Here is a 15,633-nt window from a genome sequence, read left to right on the forward strand (position 1 = left end):
CTATTACTCATCATTAATAGAGAAAAATAAGAACAACCCCATCAGACAAAGGACTTGTCTCTGTTATTGTCTTGTTAGACCTTAGTGCTGCGTTCAACACCATTGACCATGTGGAGATATTTTATTTCTCCTATGAGGACACACTTGCTGAACCTTGGCCAGGTGCAACAGCACAGGAAGAACTAAAGAACGAAGGTTCTGATTCAACAACGGGCTCAGTATATGAGGACGCACTTTCGTTTCTGAATGTATCCGGTTTCGGCCGTCCACACGAAGACGCAACCCCGGAGTTTTCAAACTCCTCCGACCTCGGGAGCGTTTTCAAACTCCTCTGTTTACGGTGCTCTAAAACTCCGGCGTAGTGTGGATGCTCAGTGTAAACGTAGCAAAACATATGCGTTTCCAAACAAAAACGGAGTAATGTGGACATGGCCTCAGTAAGAGCTGAATAAACTGCGTTCGTCCTCGCCACATAAACCACACAAAGATCAAGAGATAAAGAATGCAGAGGACCACTGTGACACATTGTGGCACACACACACACAAAATGCTGCTTTGTTTCACTGCTTAACATGACAAAGAATATTAAATACACACCGTAGGTCCTCTCTGCCACCACGTGGCCACACAGTAAAAGGTTTTGGACTTCTTATGGAACATTTGGCAGGTTGTGAAAGCCAGATGTGTTTTGGATATGGTACCAACGGTAAAGTACAGACACATAAAGCTATGAGTGTGATGACGTTTATTGGGCAGGCCATCTTGTAAATGTCCAATATTCACAGTTTACACATTATATCTACATTTTATTCACTGTTTGTTTACTCCTAAGTGATATATCTGGGTCTTTATATTTTGAAATCTTGAGAAAAAAATTGTGGGACACGTAAAATTAAAGGGAGTTCCAGATATCTACGTATCTCCAACAGGCTGTCAATCCAAGTTATCAGTGTTTACAGCAGAGATAGTGGCAACCATCTCTGGCTTGCAGTGGTTTGAGATCTGCCAGGGTGGGGGTTTGCTCAGAGTCAGCTGTCTTTAAAAGCATACAGTCAACAATGAGGGATTATTTGCACATTGAAATTTATGTTTGGTAAGACTACACAGGTGGTGGAGATGTGCAGTTCTGTTGAGTACCAGCACACAAGTGGCTGAAAGAGAACAAGTGTGCGGATAAGCCAGCAGAAGGAGGTCTTACAAAAGGAGACGGAGAAGCAGTGATTAAGAAGAAAGGAATGGAATTGGGATGAAGATAGAAAAGGAGGTGACACAAAATACAAAAGGCATCGAAAACTGCTCTTAAGAACGAAACAAAAGGGAGGAATTCTTAAAATTTAGATTGGTCCACACATGTTGAACAGGCACTTTGTTTGTGCTAGGGGAAAGGAACAAATGTTGAGATAAATAAAATGTAGAACCTAATTTATTTCACCGCACCGCGTATGAAGAGGACAAATTGCATTGTAAAGTTTTCCCTTTTTTTTTTTTAGATAAAACAGGTTTGGTGGGGAGGACATACGAAATATAGTGAAACACATTCCTGTACAATAGGTGGCGGTATGCAGCTGGAAGCTGTTTGCGAGCCGCTGTTCAAACCCGGGAAAGAACATGAAGAAGAACGTGCATTCAGCAACTCCCATTTGTCCGACAGCAAGTGAAGGCAGCACCGGTCACGCGTTGTTTGTGTTAGAGTGGAAATATGGCGGACGATGGAGAATCGCTGGAGTCCTGGCTCAGTAAGTACATACTTAAACTCTTTTTTCACGGCGTTTATTCACATAAGAGGTGCGCACTAATGTGCTGTGTGGCCGCGGGTGTCCGAAACAAGAGTTGGACTCAAATGACATTGCTTGAGACTGAAAAGTATCGAGCTAATTCGCCTGTGTTGTCGTAAAAAGTGGCTAACGCAGACAGCTGCTGGGCAAACGGCGACTGATGGACGTCGCTAGCAGAAATATGCTCTCATCTTCGGTTTACACTTGTGACCTGGACTTAAAGTCGGTGTGTTGAAATGCTCGGGAAAAAAAACGTGATTATTCTGTTAGCCTTTGCATCTGCTCCCTGGTGTTGAAGGCTGCTGTTGTAAACATCCCCAGGCGTTAACGTAACCGAGTTAAAACAAGTCTTGCATGAACAAACTGCATTAGTGAAGCGCCTGGAGGCTGTTTAAGAGAGAATCAATAACCTAAGATGAGCTGAAAACGTTGGATAACAGCTGTCTTGGTTGCTGTTGTAAGCTAGTCTATGAAGCGACGCTTGATTTAAACCTTCATATAGTTCATACATCACAAAGCTCCAGCCTTCATTAGCCTTAAAGGGGCCGCGTAGACCGTTTACCACAGGTGTATCTATTAGGACGAGTTCAAATGTGCTATAAGAGTACAAAAGATCACATCCTTATCTTTTTTTTTTTTTTCCTTATTTTTCTAGACAAAGCCACAAACCCTTCCAACAGACAGGAGGACTGGGAGTATATAATGGGATTCTGTGACCAAATCAATAAGGAACTGGAAGGGTATGGTCACACGGTTCACCCACAATATTGAATTAAGCCCATCATCTGTGTCTTCATTGTGCTAAACACGTGAAGCTTATTATACAGGCTGCTGCAGCCCAGACTCTGGGTGGCGTTTTCTTACCGAGTGTGCATTGGATTGTTCTGTCATATTTTCCAGCCCACAAATATCCGTCAGGCTGCTGGCTCACAAGATCCAGTCCCCTCAGGAGTGGGAGGCGATACAGGCATTAACGGTCCGTAAGTGTGATTCCCTTCGCTGTGTTTTATTTTTATTCACATATCCAACCTGCATGAAGTGGAAGACGATATTTACCTCAGGTCGCTCTCCTTTTTGCAGGTTCTCGAGGCTTGTATGAAGAACTGCGGGCGACGGTTTCACAATGAAGTCGGGAAATTTAGGTTTTTAAATGAGTTGATCAAGGTGGTGTCACCCAAAGTAAGTCACACAGAAGTTCCTCTAATGGGGTTATGTTTCCTTGAATTTGAAGTTTTGATGTCGTTCTAAACTGTGCATCTTGTTGTTGTTCAGTACCTCGGGGACAAAGTGTCAGAGGGAGTGAAGACCAAAGTGATCGAGATGCTGTACAGCTGGACTCTGTCTCTACCGGATGAAGCAAAGATCCTTGAAGCGTATGAGATGCTGAAGTCACAGGGTGAGACACCAGCCGCGTAAAGGCCGAGAGAATATGCGGATACGATTTAATACACGGTAAAACAACATGGTTGCATAATAGTGACATCCAAAAATAAAACGCCGAGCAGTCGTTTATGACAGTGTTGTGCTTTGGACTCTCATTGTGTTGCCACGAAGCCCTGAAACTGTCACTTCCACAGAATAATAGCCGTCCGTTGTCGTGTTTATTTTAGGTATTGTTTTAGCTGACCCAGAAGTCCCTCTTGATGCTACATTAATACCATCGCCTTCTCCGCGACCCAAGAATCCCGTGTTTGATGACGAGAAGAAGAGCAAGGTAAGAAGAGTTATTTCTGGACGTGAACGCCGCAGCTCACTCACTGCAAATACCTCTCTTTCTCTTGTTTAATCTGTTATAAGCCTAAAACGTTGAATTGCTCCCTTTTAACTTTTCTTTATGTATGCGGCCCATTTTTATGAGAAATAAAATCTTTAAAATAAATCACGTAATTAACCAGCAAAACAAGTCTTTCATAGCAATATACCTTCATGTTCTTTTCATTATTTAAAGGCTAACTGGTGTTTTTGAACCTGAACCCTGTTTTTCCCTCCATTTTAGTGTCCGGTGTTGACGGATTAGTACAGACACTAAACGGGCAATGATGGGCTCAATTTGTTAATATAAGTGCAGAGCAATAAGACTTTCTGCTCACATCTGTTTGCTATTGTGTAATGGGACAACAGGAGTGAGAGTTGGAGAGAAGAGCGCGCCAGAGTTTGTTGTTTTTTTAATGTCATGGCTGAATAATAAGCAGATTTCGACAGCGTGGATGTGACGTGAGATTTCAGAACGAGAAAAACTGTCGGGTCGTTTCCATAATGTTATCCATAATGACACTTACAAGAAAATCTGAGCTGGTCAGTGGCAAAAACAAGCACTTTTAGTGGACGTACGATAGCATTGCAGCCCGTTTAGTGGCTACCAACTGCAGCGTTCTCTCTCAATACTGGACCACTTTAAAAAAAAAAAAAAAGGTTACCAAAAACATGGGTACATTTTAAAAAAAAAAAAAAAAAAAAAAAGGGTAAGTAACCCTTTAATGGAGATTTTTGTGACGGGATTTTCTCACTACACACTGTCCTTTTGAGAGGTTTCACATGATTTTCTCACTCTCTTTCTTGCCCTCTCTCTCGCTATTCATCTCTGACTAAAGCCTGTAACATCCCACAGAAAAATTGGTCATACTTGACGTGGATTTACGACACTGCTCTCTGTTTGTTTCCCCCCCCCCCGGTTAGGATACACCGAAACGGGTCATGTTTATTCTGCGTTGACTGCAGTTGATCTATGGATGGATTTTGTTTCTCCAGGGTCTGGGAGCTTGTGTACTGGGGTGATCTGTGGGAAATGAGCTCCCAGTGTTTGTTTTCTCTCTGCAGAGATTAGCAGAGCTGCTGAAGAGCAAAAAGCCAGAAGATCTGCAAGAGGCCAATCGGCTCATCAAGAACATGGTCAAGGAGGTGCGTCAAGTGAAACGCTTTGATTGTTACCATCGTGTTTTGAATTCGGTTTTGGTGACTTTTCTGACCCTAAACCCCAGTTTGAAGCTAGTTACTGCACACTGTTCTCAGGATTCCTCTCAGAGCTTGTGTTTATACTGACATGGTCAAGCTGAATGAGTAAGTGCAACTCATCTTTTTTCATGTATTTTTTTATCCTTCCCCCAGGACGAGGTGAGAACACATAAAGCAAAAAAGCAACAAAGCACACTGGAGGCGGTCAACAGCAGCGTCAAACTCCTTAACGAGATGCTGGCTCACTTCAGCCCCGAAGACTCCGCGGACGGAGACAAGGAGCTCATTAGGGTTCGTTCACCTTTGAAGACGGGGCTCACATGACCTTTGGAAACAAATTCACTCCTTTCTTTGGCCATTATTGCCCTTTTTTGGAAATAATTTGACGAAATAGTTCAGACTTCGGCTGTACGGCCAGAAAGCAGTCCAAAGTCATTTGCTGCTGTTGCATTCTGAGACCAACCGGTTTGTCATTAAGTATAAAGTGTCTGTCAAAATAACTCAGTCATTTATTTAATAACATAAGTAATGGTAACATATTTAATATCATAGTCTAAAGTGACATTTATTATGTAGGAGAAACACTTTTCTTTTCATTTCCTGTGATTCAGCAGTTTCTGAATGAGATTGATGATTCATGATGATTTCATTTTCTTTTTTCCAGGAGCTGTACGGGGATTGCGACAAGCTGAGACAAACTGTGTTTCAGCTGGCCACTGAGACGGAGGATAACGACAGCTGCTTGGGTAAGAGATCCTGTAATTGTTCCCCCGGCTGACTCTGATTCCTAATACTTCCTAATTCAAGAAGGATACGTCTGAGTCTTGGCCTTGCGCTGACACAAAGGCCGACATCAACAACCACGTGACTCAAAAAAACCCCATCCTGTTCACTGCTGGGTGTTTTTGTTGTTGTGGAAATGTTACAAAGCCAGTCTAACCTTTTTTTTTTTAAATGCATTGATCAGGAGACATCCTGCAGGCCAGCGATGACCTCTCCCATGTCATTAATTCCTACAAGAAGATTGTGGAAGGACAGATCATCAATGAGGAAGCACAGCAAACACAATTATCTGTCAGACAAGGTACATTTCAACTGTTTCTAGCAGAGAACTGTTTAGAAGCGATATACATTCATTAAAACATTGTTTTATGCACATGTTTACACTTTATAAATGAGACCAGATAATCATAGTTTAGGTGGAGTTCACATTAGGGCTCCCTCATATTGCTCAAAGATGTACTGCACGTTTAATTGTTAAATAAAAAAAGACTACGGGGACCGGGGGACCTCCATAAAATCTCCTGCAACCCTCTTGTGTGTCCCGGGACTGCACAATGGGCAATCATGTACAGTAATCCTAAATACGTCCTAATTAAAGCTCATAGTCAGACAAACCTGGCATAGACCATGTTTGGAAATGTATTCTAAAAGTGCAAAGAACACAACAGGCTCATATTAAAAACAGAGGTCCAGTCTAACAAGAATCCCTCTCTTAAGAGCATGTCATGTAAACATAGGGTGCTTTCAGACTTAATGTCAACTAAGCACAGTTCATGTGTAACTAATAGAATAGTAATCATACACAAGAACCACAAGAAGATATCACAAGTAAAAACTAACCTTGTAACAAATTACCATAGTTTAATTTCCCAGCTTGGTGTGTTATTGTGTTGAATATGCCAGTTTGTAAATGAGTACATCTTTGGTTTTCTCACCACCAGTGTTTTTTTTTTTTTTTTTTCTTCTCTCCATCTGACGAGCACAGGTCGCACCAACCAGTCCGAGATCCTGATTGACTTGGTGGGTCTGGACACCCAGGGCGTCTCTCAGCCCCCGGCATCGTCTCTGTCTCTCCCTGCTGACCTGCTGTGTGGGTCCGCTGCCAGGGGCCCTCAGTCCCCCGGCCACGACGGTCCCTCTGCAGCACTCTCTCTGCTGGATGAAGAGCTACTATCTTTAGGTGATTTTTTTTTTAAAAAAAAAAAAAAAAAAAAAAAAAAATGTATAGCGACTTTGGACATTAACTGTTGTTTTTGGAGAATATTTAAATATGTGACATGTTTTGTGGTCTTTTACAGGTCTTAACGAACCGGCTCCTGCGCCAAGTAAATCAGCACATGTAAACCTGAACAATGGTTTGCCGTCTTTACAGGTATTTCAATAAATTGAAAGAATTTCTACGAACATAAAACGCTATCTTATTGGTAATAGCTACTTTTTTTTCTTATATTTCCACGTATTCCAGGATTCCAGTCATGACTTTGATTTTTTTGACACCACTTCGCTGTCGACATCGTCGCTCTTTCCAGACGCCCTTTCTGTGACAGCAGACCCGGTTAACCCAGTCGGGTCTTCGACAGCTGCGTCCACCTTAAGCTTTCCTGGTTACGTCTTCTCCACGCCTCCAGTTTCCACAGTGTCCGTTTCAACAACATCAGTCGTGTTCCCACAGCCCTTCGGCTCAGTATTGACCACCACGGCCTCTGCTGCTCCTGCCCAGTCATTCAAGGTGGCCTCGCCTTCTCCCTCAACCTCCTCTCTCACTGCACAACAGGCCTCCACTTCACCTGGAGCGTCCCACGCGACTTCTCTCAGTCACAATCTGCAAGACCTTGCCTTGCTGGATCTGGGCAGTCCTAAAATGTGAGTAATAATCGTGCTACAAGGTAAATATGGGGATGGAATATGGATCAGCCCAATATTTTAGATTTTAAATTATGTATGAAGTGTTTTTTATTTATTTATTTATTTCACTGATTGGCCTGATTGGGTGTCTAAGCACTTGAGTTTAAATGTTCCCTGTTCTATCATATGAAAAGTCAAGTATATCTCAACTACTAGTTTCCAAATGGCAGAGAGAGCAACAGGACTCGATGAGTCTTTGATACGAAGTGATCCGTGGGTGACGCTTGAGCCGCTCAAAGAGCAGCGTCTTTAGCACGACAGGGAGCTGAAGTCCTTATCTATGCTTTTTTTTCAAAGCCGCAGACTCCTTTGACAAAACAGTACTTTTACGCCCTGTAAATTCCTCATCAATCATGTTGTGAGCCATTAAGAGGCAACACAAATGTCCCCAATCTCATCTTTAAGGCCAAGTGCCCAAACCTGACTGCACGGTGTTGTCTTCCGCCCTTCTTCTGCTATCTTGTCGTCATCGTTGTTTATGTCATTTTTCATTTGAGCGTTAGCGGGAGCCTGTGATGTTTGTGACAAAGACTCTTGAAATCTCTCCACACAGCACACCTGCTGCGATGGACTTTGGCAGCTTGCTGGCCAAGAGTGAGGACCTGTTCACTCCCGCTGCCTCGTCCTCCAGAGTTGGTGTCTCCTCCACCACCGCATCCACCTCACTGCGCCGAGGAGAGATGCAGGCCGGGTCCACGCACCCGCCTGCCAAGAGCCTGGCAGATGACTGCCCTCTGTTACGCTCTCTGTCCCCCATCCTGCCTCTGAGCCAGGCCAGCCCAGGCAAAGAACAAGAGGTGTCCCTGGCCAATGTCTTTGTCCCTTTGGATGCCATCACGCCAAGTGAGTTCAGTTCCATGATATAGGCTGTATGTATTTTTGTGTGTGTGTGTGTGTGTGTGTGTGTGTGTTATGAGTATTTCAGTGGATTTTGTTGCTTTTCATCGTAATTATACGTGGGAGAGGGTTGAAAGAAAAAATAGCCAAGGACACACATTGAGTCAGATCTCATTTTAATACTGCAGATTAAAATGAGATCTGACTCAGATTTAGTGGTGAAAGTGGCTTAATAAAACTGGACACTGGGTGATGTTTTCCCCTGTTGTTCTTGGTCTTTTATTGCGATCATTTTCATTGTGGATCAGAAAGTAATTTTCATACCGTCAAAATATGCTTTCAGCACAGAGTACATTGGGAGCAGTAAGAGCTGGTGTTTCGACCTCTGTAATAATCACATTTTGCTTTTCCCTCTTTGTGTGCCGTGTTTAAGGTAAAGCGTGTCCCGTGACCGCCTATGACAAAAACGGAGTCCGTGTTCTGCTGCATTTCGCCAGCGACTGTCCAGCAGGCCGACCCGATGTACTGGTGATGGTGGCGTCCATGCTCAACACAGCCCCGCAGCCTGTCAGGAACATCGCTCTGCAGGCTGCTGTGCCCAAGGTGAAAGCACCCTCACTGCATAGGACGCTACAGAGTGCCTTTATTTTTTAATTTTTTTTAAGTATTGGCAGATGTTCGACTCATTAAATTAAATATTTCACTTCAAATGAAATCAGAGTGGGCTGCCGCTTCTGTTTCATGACCTCAGATGTCTGTTCTGCTAAATTCACCAGACGATGAAAGTGAGACTGCAGGCGCCCACGGGGACGGAGCTGGCTCCTTTTAACCCAATACTTCCCCCTGCTGCTGTCACTCAGGTCATGCTGCTTGCAAATCCTCTCAAGGTAAATCTCAGCCTGGAGCTGTTTTTGGTCTTCATACAATTTTTACGCAACAAGTAATGTATTTATTGACGGAACACTTTCTTATGCCAGCCGTGTTTTTAATGCGTCCGCTCAAGCATAAGCCTTGGCCAGAGACGTTATGTTTTTCGGGTGATCTGTCATTCCGTCAGGCCTGGAGGGAATTTCTCCCAAATTTGGCACAAACTTCCAATTTGGACTTCAGGTTATTACCGATTTGGAATTTGGTGATCAAAGGTCTCTCACACAATTTGTTTTGGGCCATAACGCATTAATTCACATGCAATTTATGACAATTTCACACAACTGCCTAATAGGATAAAATGATGAAATGATGACATTTTGGACGTAAACTGCACCATGACTGGTTGGTGGGAGGCATACAACCACGACGTGGTAATTCTAGTCCTCTATGTTTGAAGTCAGTACTGCACAGTATCGGCACTTCTTACAGTCGCACATGCCAACCAGTACGCTTTAAAGATATAGCGATCACTGGCATTCACAATGCATTAGATCTTGTGTGTTCCAGCGAGCCAATGGAAGCCGTCAAGCTGAGTGTGTGTGTGTGTGTGTGTTTGTGTGTTTGTGTGTGTGTGTTTTTTGCAGGAAAAGGTGCGGATGAGATACAAACTGACATTCATGCTGGGAGAGCAGCCACAATCAGAAGTTGGGGAGGTGAATGAGTTTCCGCCTGCTGACAGATGGGGGGCTCTATAGCCCGGCCTGCCGACACTATAAGACAATTTAATTTGTCAGTGAAGCTCAGAGGTCCAGAGAAAGGGCAGTATTAGAAGACTTTTAGGGAAAAAATGTAAGTTTTTTCTGCTTGAGATGGCCCACTGAAGTAGCCAATGTCCTGTAGCGTACGTCCAACTTAAACTTTACTACAGTGCCAGAGGTAGTCAGTGTGGTGCAGTAACAAATGGAGTGAAGTTTCTGGTAATGTTAAATATTGCTACGTTATTATTCGTTTATTATGAGTATTATTATTATTATTATACCCTTTTGTTCTTATTTTAATGTTCCTATTTACTGTCTCTCAATGCCGGACAGTAAGCAAAAAATAAAAGTTGAAGGAGATTGTGAAGCCAGGATCTTATGAACATGCGAACATGACCTGCATTTCACATGATTTGCTGCTCACTATGTATGATAACAACGTTTAACGCTTAAGACATCGGACTGGAGCAGACAACAGCCCCTCTGTTGCTACACAAAAGGCACCCACAGACTGGCCCACCAAGAATCAGCTACTTTCAATATGCCTCACAGTTGCTACTGAATACTTTAACTTGTATACTAACTCGTAGCTCAGACTCTTGTTTTACGCTTTTTAGTCTTTCAGTATTTATTGACATGAATGTATTATTTATTTGGGTTTTGGGAAGAAGGTGTCAGATCTGTTAACTTCCTGTTTGGTGTTGCAATCGACGGCTGCATTCCTTCTGCATACTCTTCCGAATATGTTACCAAATATTTAGACGGCTTATGTTACATGATGTAGCAACAGGGTGGTTTCTGAGGAATTACATGCTTTGCTACATGTCCAGGCTGTGCCCTCTGGATAGCATTTTAATATAGAAAATGTAATTCATGCAAGATTAAACAGCGGCCTTATGCCAGAGACCGTAGCCCCCTTTTACTTAGCAACACGAGCTGTTAAGGGCACGGATCAATTATGTGCATAAAGTGGATGTGCTTTAGGAAGTGCCGACCTTCTAACCATTAATCCCCGGAGACGAAAAGGAATATTGTTTGACGTTAATTAAATGCCGTGCATAGCTTTGCTCTTGCTACCGTTGTTAGACAAGGTAGTGGAAACAAAGCCAAAGGGTAGGTTATTCGCCCTGAGTCCACTGTAAATCTTTAGCTTGTGTGGGACTTTCCTATATCGATTTAGGAAAATATTTCTTTCACCAGTAATCCTTGAGAAAATACTGTATATCAACAGAAAAAACGTGATGGTTAATTCAAAGCCTCAGGCTTACCGTGTGTTCATCAAGAACTGTGACTTCTTTATTCTTGTCTTTCTGGGGCTATTAGAGCTATAAAGGAGATTCTCTACATATTTCTTATAAAACTGTTTGTCTTAGATTGTTAAATGAATGTGTCATTGCATATTTGGAAAAGCTATTTCTGTGCATGGAAAAATAAAGGAGATGGATCTATTTGTTTTACAATTTTCACGTTTGGCCTCGTTTTTCATTGTCTAAGGACCAATATCAATGCAGTAGCATATTAACCACATCGTTTGTGTGTTTTCATGTAATCATTATTAGATTAATAGCAAGAGCACACTGTAAAATATTGCAAGTAAAAGTAAAGTATCAAAACTAAAAGTATTCATGCAGCAGAATGATCCCCGTTTTTAAATACTGGATTTTTATTGTTCTTTCGGTAACATGTAAGCAGCATATTAATGTTGTAGCTAATTATAACTACTTTATTGCTGTTGGGTTGGTAATATGAACATCATAGTTTAACGTGTAAAATCGGAATCTGAAAAGTAACCAGTAACTATAGCACATAAATGTAGTTTAGTAGAGCAGTGAAATTGAAATTCTCAATAAAGTACAAGTGCCTTAAAGTACTCTCAGATACGTATGCTATCAATTTGCAGTAATAACATTTCTGTATGAACCAATATTTAAATGGTTTCTCTGGAAAGGTTGTGGGACGAGCGCTCAGTTGATCTGGCGCAGCTGTGTGCGCCTCAGCCGACTACAGTCAGCCCACGCAAAGTCGCGCGCCAGACAGCGCAGCCGCAGCAGAACAGGCGCAGGCAGACAGACGCAGTAGCAGCCATGGCCGACGAAAAACCCAAGGTGAGGAACGGGTTTTGTACGGGGTTTTCTTTACAGGGTGTACCAAATCCGTGTGCGATATTTTTTATAGACGAAAAGCCGCCTGTGAGACCAATTCGTCAACGGTTGCATAATCACAAAGAAGGCTGACAGCACAAACAGGAGCTAACGCTAACGGGGTTAGCTAGTTAGCAAGCGGGCGAAGTTAGCATAATAAGCTAACGTGGCTAACGCGCATGAGACCCGGGCGGTATGAAAGAAATAATTCCCTGTCTTTTTAAATACAGTTAATCGACACCTGCTTAAATGAAGATGTTTGAGCAATATGCATGTCAAATGTAGCGATATAACGCTAGTTATTGCATGTCCAGGTAACGTTAGCAAGAACCGCAGAAGTGAGTAACGTTTAGACCGCAGTCTACAACAGGCCATGAAATGTATTGTTTGAGCTCAAACCGTGAACTGTCAACGGATATCTTATCAAATATTCATGCCCGTCCGCACATGGCAGTGTGTCACAGCATGAGAGGGATTAGTTGATGCGTCCAAGTTGAAATTCCCATTCTGACTAGGCCGCTGGGCATCGTTATAAGGAGTAGGCCATTGCCAATTGACTTGCTGAATGCTAATGCTAAATGCTAACGTAGGAGTTGTAATGTTGCTCCCTTTCTGTGCTCGGTAACCACCAGCCCTCCGATCTGTGCTCACCAGGGGCAGATGTCAGATTAATGTAACGGTGGAAACAACTTAATTTACACACGTGATGTAAATAGTTTTGTCTATACTTTTGTCATAAGTCATTGAGGTACACAATGTACATCCCCAATCTTAAATAGTGTCGAACCCGGGAGGAAGGGGTTTTTGTTGTTGAGGAACAAATGCATTTCACATGTTAGTTTACCAAGCGTCTTGTATTGCCTTGTATCACTTTCTGCAATCAGCTCAACTTTCTGCAAACATGTGTTTGTCTCTCTTTCAGGAGGGAGTGAAGACGGAGAACAATGAGCACATCAACCTGAAAGTGGCAGGGCAGGATGGCTCAGTGGTGCAATTCAAGATCAAAAGGCACACTCCTCTCAGCAAACTGATGAAAGCTTATTGTGAACGGCAGGTGAGACTACCGCACATTTACTACGACTCCTCATAAGAAACCATCTTTAAGTCAATTGCATTGCTGGTAGCCCGAATGCTGGTTCTCCAACTGGAGACCAAGGACTCGGCTTAGGGGTCCTGGGGGTTCTAGTCAAATGAGAACTATACCTTAATAAGCCCTATTACATATAGAAAGGGTCTGTTGCTTTTGTGTTATTTCTCATGAAATATTATTGCACATTTATTCAATAAACCATATGGTGACCAAATTCAGATATATTATTATTGTGACCCCCATTTCTATTTATTTATTTATTCTATTATTTACATGGCGCTCTGGGGTCTTGTTTACAAAAATCTTGCTAATTCTTTACTGTTAGTCAAATAAACTTGTTACTGGTTGAAAATGGGTCTCTCTAAAAACATGACAGCTGTGCAGCAGTATTGTTCTGTTTTGTTGTCACGAGTGTGCCCCATAATGTTGATTTTTCAATATTTTAAACATTTTTCTCTCTGTCCACATAGGGGCTGTCAATGAGGCAAATACGATTTCGATTTGACGGTCAGCCCATCAATGAAACAGACACACCCTCGCAGGTAAAGCTTCACCCTCTTCTGTTCTTTCAGCCTACCAACATCATAATATTGCTACTTTAGGTATTGCAGGACTCTGATTTTCCACTTTGTTGTCAGTTATGTTATGGGCTATTTCTTTTAGAAATTCAAGAAAGCATGTGGTGTGACAAACATTTACTAAAGTTAAAGGTCAAAGGTTTTTCTCAAACAATGTTATTTCTTATGTAACATGTATTTGAATTGATTTTTGTTTTATGTGCACTGTGAACCTGCGTTTACAGGTTTGGTACACGATAGTCTGAATTCATGTTTAAGTGATCATAATTAGACTTCAAATCCTTGGCAGTAGTCCGTATTGAAACAGTTGTAGAAATACAAAGAGCTGCTCCACGCAAACAGCGTCCACTCTGAGCACCTGCTGTGAAGCTACTCTTTAACTTGATACTTGAGACTGTCCTGAGGATGGACGCGGTCTCACGTCAGCTTTGTCCAGTATGTAATGTGTTACAGTGCTGACTTTACAAACGGCACTGAGCAGCTGTGAACGGGTCAGTGCTGTAGCTGTGCTGCCTCTTTACTGCCGTAGACCAGGTACATAAAGGAGAAGGTTTTGTTTACTTTCATGTTGCGAGTCTCTGGTCAGGAGAAACTCTCCTAAGCTTCTGTACCTCTTCCTCTAAACATATTTTGATACTTTTGTTTACACCTCGCCTTTAACATTTAGTCTGGCTCTCCTGTATTGTTCTTGGGAGGAGATGCAATAAAAGAAATGTTGCCCTTGTCCATGTTTCAAACTAACTTCCTGGTGAAACGCTTTGTATGAATTAGCTCACTGTTATTGTCAACACGTCTTAAGTGGCTTCACGGTAAAGACCTACCACTGCCTTCACATCAGCTGACATTTTAACTTTTTCTTACAGCTAGAAATGGAGGATGAAGATACGATTGATGTGTTCCAACAGCAAACCGGAGGCTCTTCTCTTTAAAGACTGTTTCCTACGAACATCCCTACCTCCCCTTTTCATCCCCGAACATCTTTGTTATGCCCAGTCTTCAAACGCTCATGACCAGTGTTGATACCATCCAATGGAATACTTTTACAAAATGTTCAAAGGCGGTGGCACAGTTGCTGTAGATAGGTTTAATCACACTGTCATTCGTATGTTAACATGTTTGAACTGCGCAGTGTAGACGACTTGTAAGCAGTACAGTGAGTCTAATGTGCTGAAGAAATGAAGATTGGCATGGTTTTTTTTTTTTTTTTTTTTTTTTTTTTTTTTTAGGTTTTTAAGGGAAATTTTTTTTTCCTTTTTTTTTTTTTTTTTTTTTATACTGATGTCATTATGGTTTTGATTCAGATGGAATTTTGTTATTGTTGTCAATTAAGCCTGCATTTTAAATTCACATCTGTTATGAAAATGTATTGTTGGAATAAATTGAGTCTTTTTTAACATATGTCCTGGCTGTTTGTTTTATGGTTATTAGTCTAAACCAGAGCATTCATCAGAGCTAACATGTAATATGCTAATTATATCCATTTACTCAGTTTTTAATAGCCTGAAACTATAAGCTGCTCGACCAGAGATATGTAAAAACAAGTGGAAAAAGGTCAATTAAGAGGGTTTTATTTGCAATGCAAATATCTTATCAAAACTTGAGAGCCTTGCACTAACTTGGATAAGTTTGTAAAAAAAGTTACCCTTTACTCTGATAGCCCTTGTCTATATCACTGTCCCACTGTAGCAAAAATTATCTTACTTACAACTTTGAGTCAGACAAGAGTGAAATTTGAATTCAAACTGCCTCACTATGGTTACATTTTCCAAGTTGGATATTTTATTTAAATAGATATTTTTTTAATACGATTGCAATAAACGGTAGCTGTTTCAATACACGACGAAAACTGATGATGAACGTCTGGGTCAACGTCAGATGAAGTCGGATGCGGTATGTGCATGCTTGGTAAATAAGCATAGGTTGATTAATGTCTCTAGATCAAAT

The 15,633-nt window shown here is 41.8% G+C and overlaps 2 protein-coding genes across 4 annotated transcripts; both read left to right on the forward strand.

Annotated features, from left to right (window-relative positions):
* Positions 1 to 1,648: 1,648 nt before the first annotated feature.
* On the forward strand, positions 1,649 to 10,717 carry gga3a (golgi associated, gamma adaptin ear containing, ARF binding protein 3a). 3 transcript variants are annotated; one of them, XM_031874619.1, is made up of 17 exons: positions 1,649 to 1,736; positions 2,431 to 2,515; positions 2,676 to 2,751; positions 2,856 to 2,954; positions 3,048 to 3,171; positions 3,386 to 3,489; positions 4,593 to 4,673; positions 4,881 to 5,018; positions 5,392 to 5,473; positions 5,695 to 5,811; positions 6,496 to 6,690; positions 6,809 to 6,882; positions 6,976 to 7,373; positions 7,969 to 8,258; positions 8,686 to 8,855; positions 9,029 to 9,139; positions 9,767 to 10,717. In XM_031874619.1, exons 1-17 carry the CDS (start codon positions 1,700 to 1,702, stop codon positions 9,875 to 9,877), a joined length of 2,292 nt encoding a protein of 763 aa, XP_031730479.1. In that variant the 5' UTR covers positions 1,649 to 1,699; the 3' UTR covers positions 9,878 to 10,717. The 3 variants fall into 3 exon arrangements, with proteins under 3 accessions (XP_031730479.1, XP_031730477.1, XP_031730480.1); XM_031874617.1 differs by lacking the exon at positions 1,649 to 1,736 and having other exon boundaries at positions 1,747 to 2,515; XM_031874620.1 differs by lacking the exons at positions 1,649 to 1,736; positions 2,431 to 2,515 and having other exon boundaries at positions 2,684 to 2,755.
* Positions 10,718 to 11,878: 1,161 nt separating this feature from the next.
* sumo2a (small ubiquitin like modifier 2a) lies at positions 11,879 to 14,907 on the forward strand. Its single transcript, XM_031874621.1, has 4 exons — positions 11,879 to 11,985; positions 12,944 to 13,075; positions 13,582 to 13,653; positions 14,553 to 14,907. The coding sequence occupies exons 1-4, from the start codon at positions 11,965 to 11,967 to the stop codon at positions 14,616 to 14,618; spliced, it is 291 nt and encodes a 96-aa protein (XP_031730481.1). The 5' UTR covers positions 11,879 to 11,964; the 3' UTR covers positions 14,619 to 14,907.
* Positions 14,908 to 15,633: the final 726 nt, after the last annotated feature.

The sequence above is a fragment of the Anarrhichthys ocellatus genome, unplaced genomic scaffold (assembly GCF_004355925.1).
Source record: "Anarrhichthys ocellatus isolate YVR2014 unplaced genomic scaffold, GSC_Weel_1.0 scaffold83, whole genome shotgun sequence".
Lineage (NCBI taxonomy): Eukaryota > Metazoa > Chordata > Actinopteri > Perciformes > Anarhichadidae > Anarrhichthys > Anarrhichthys ocellatus.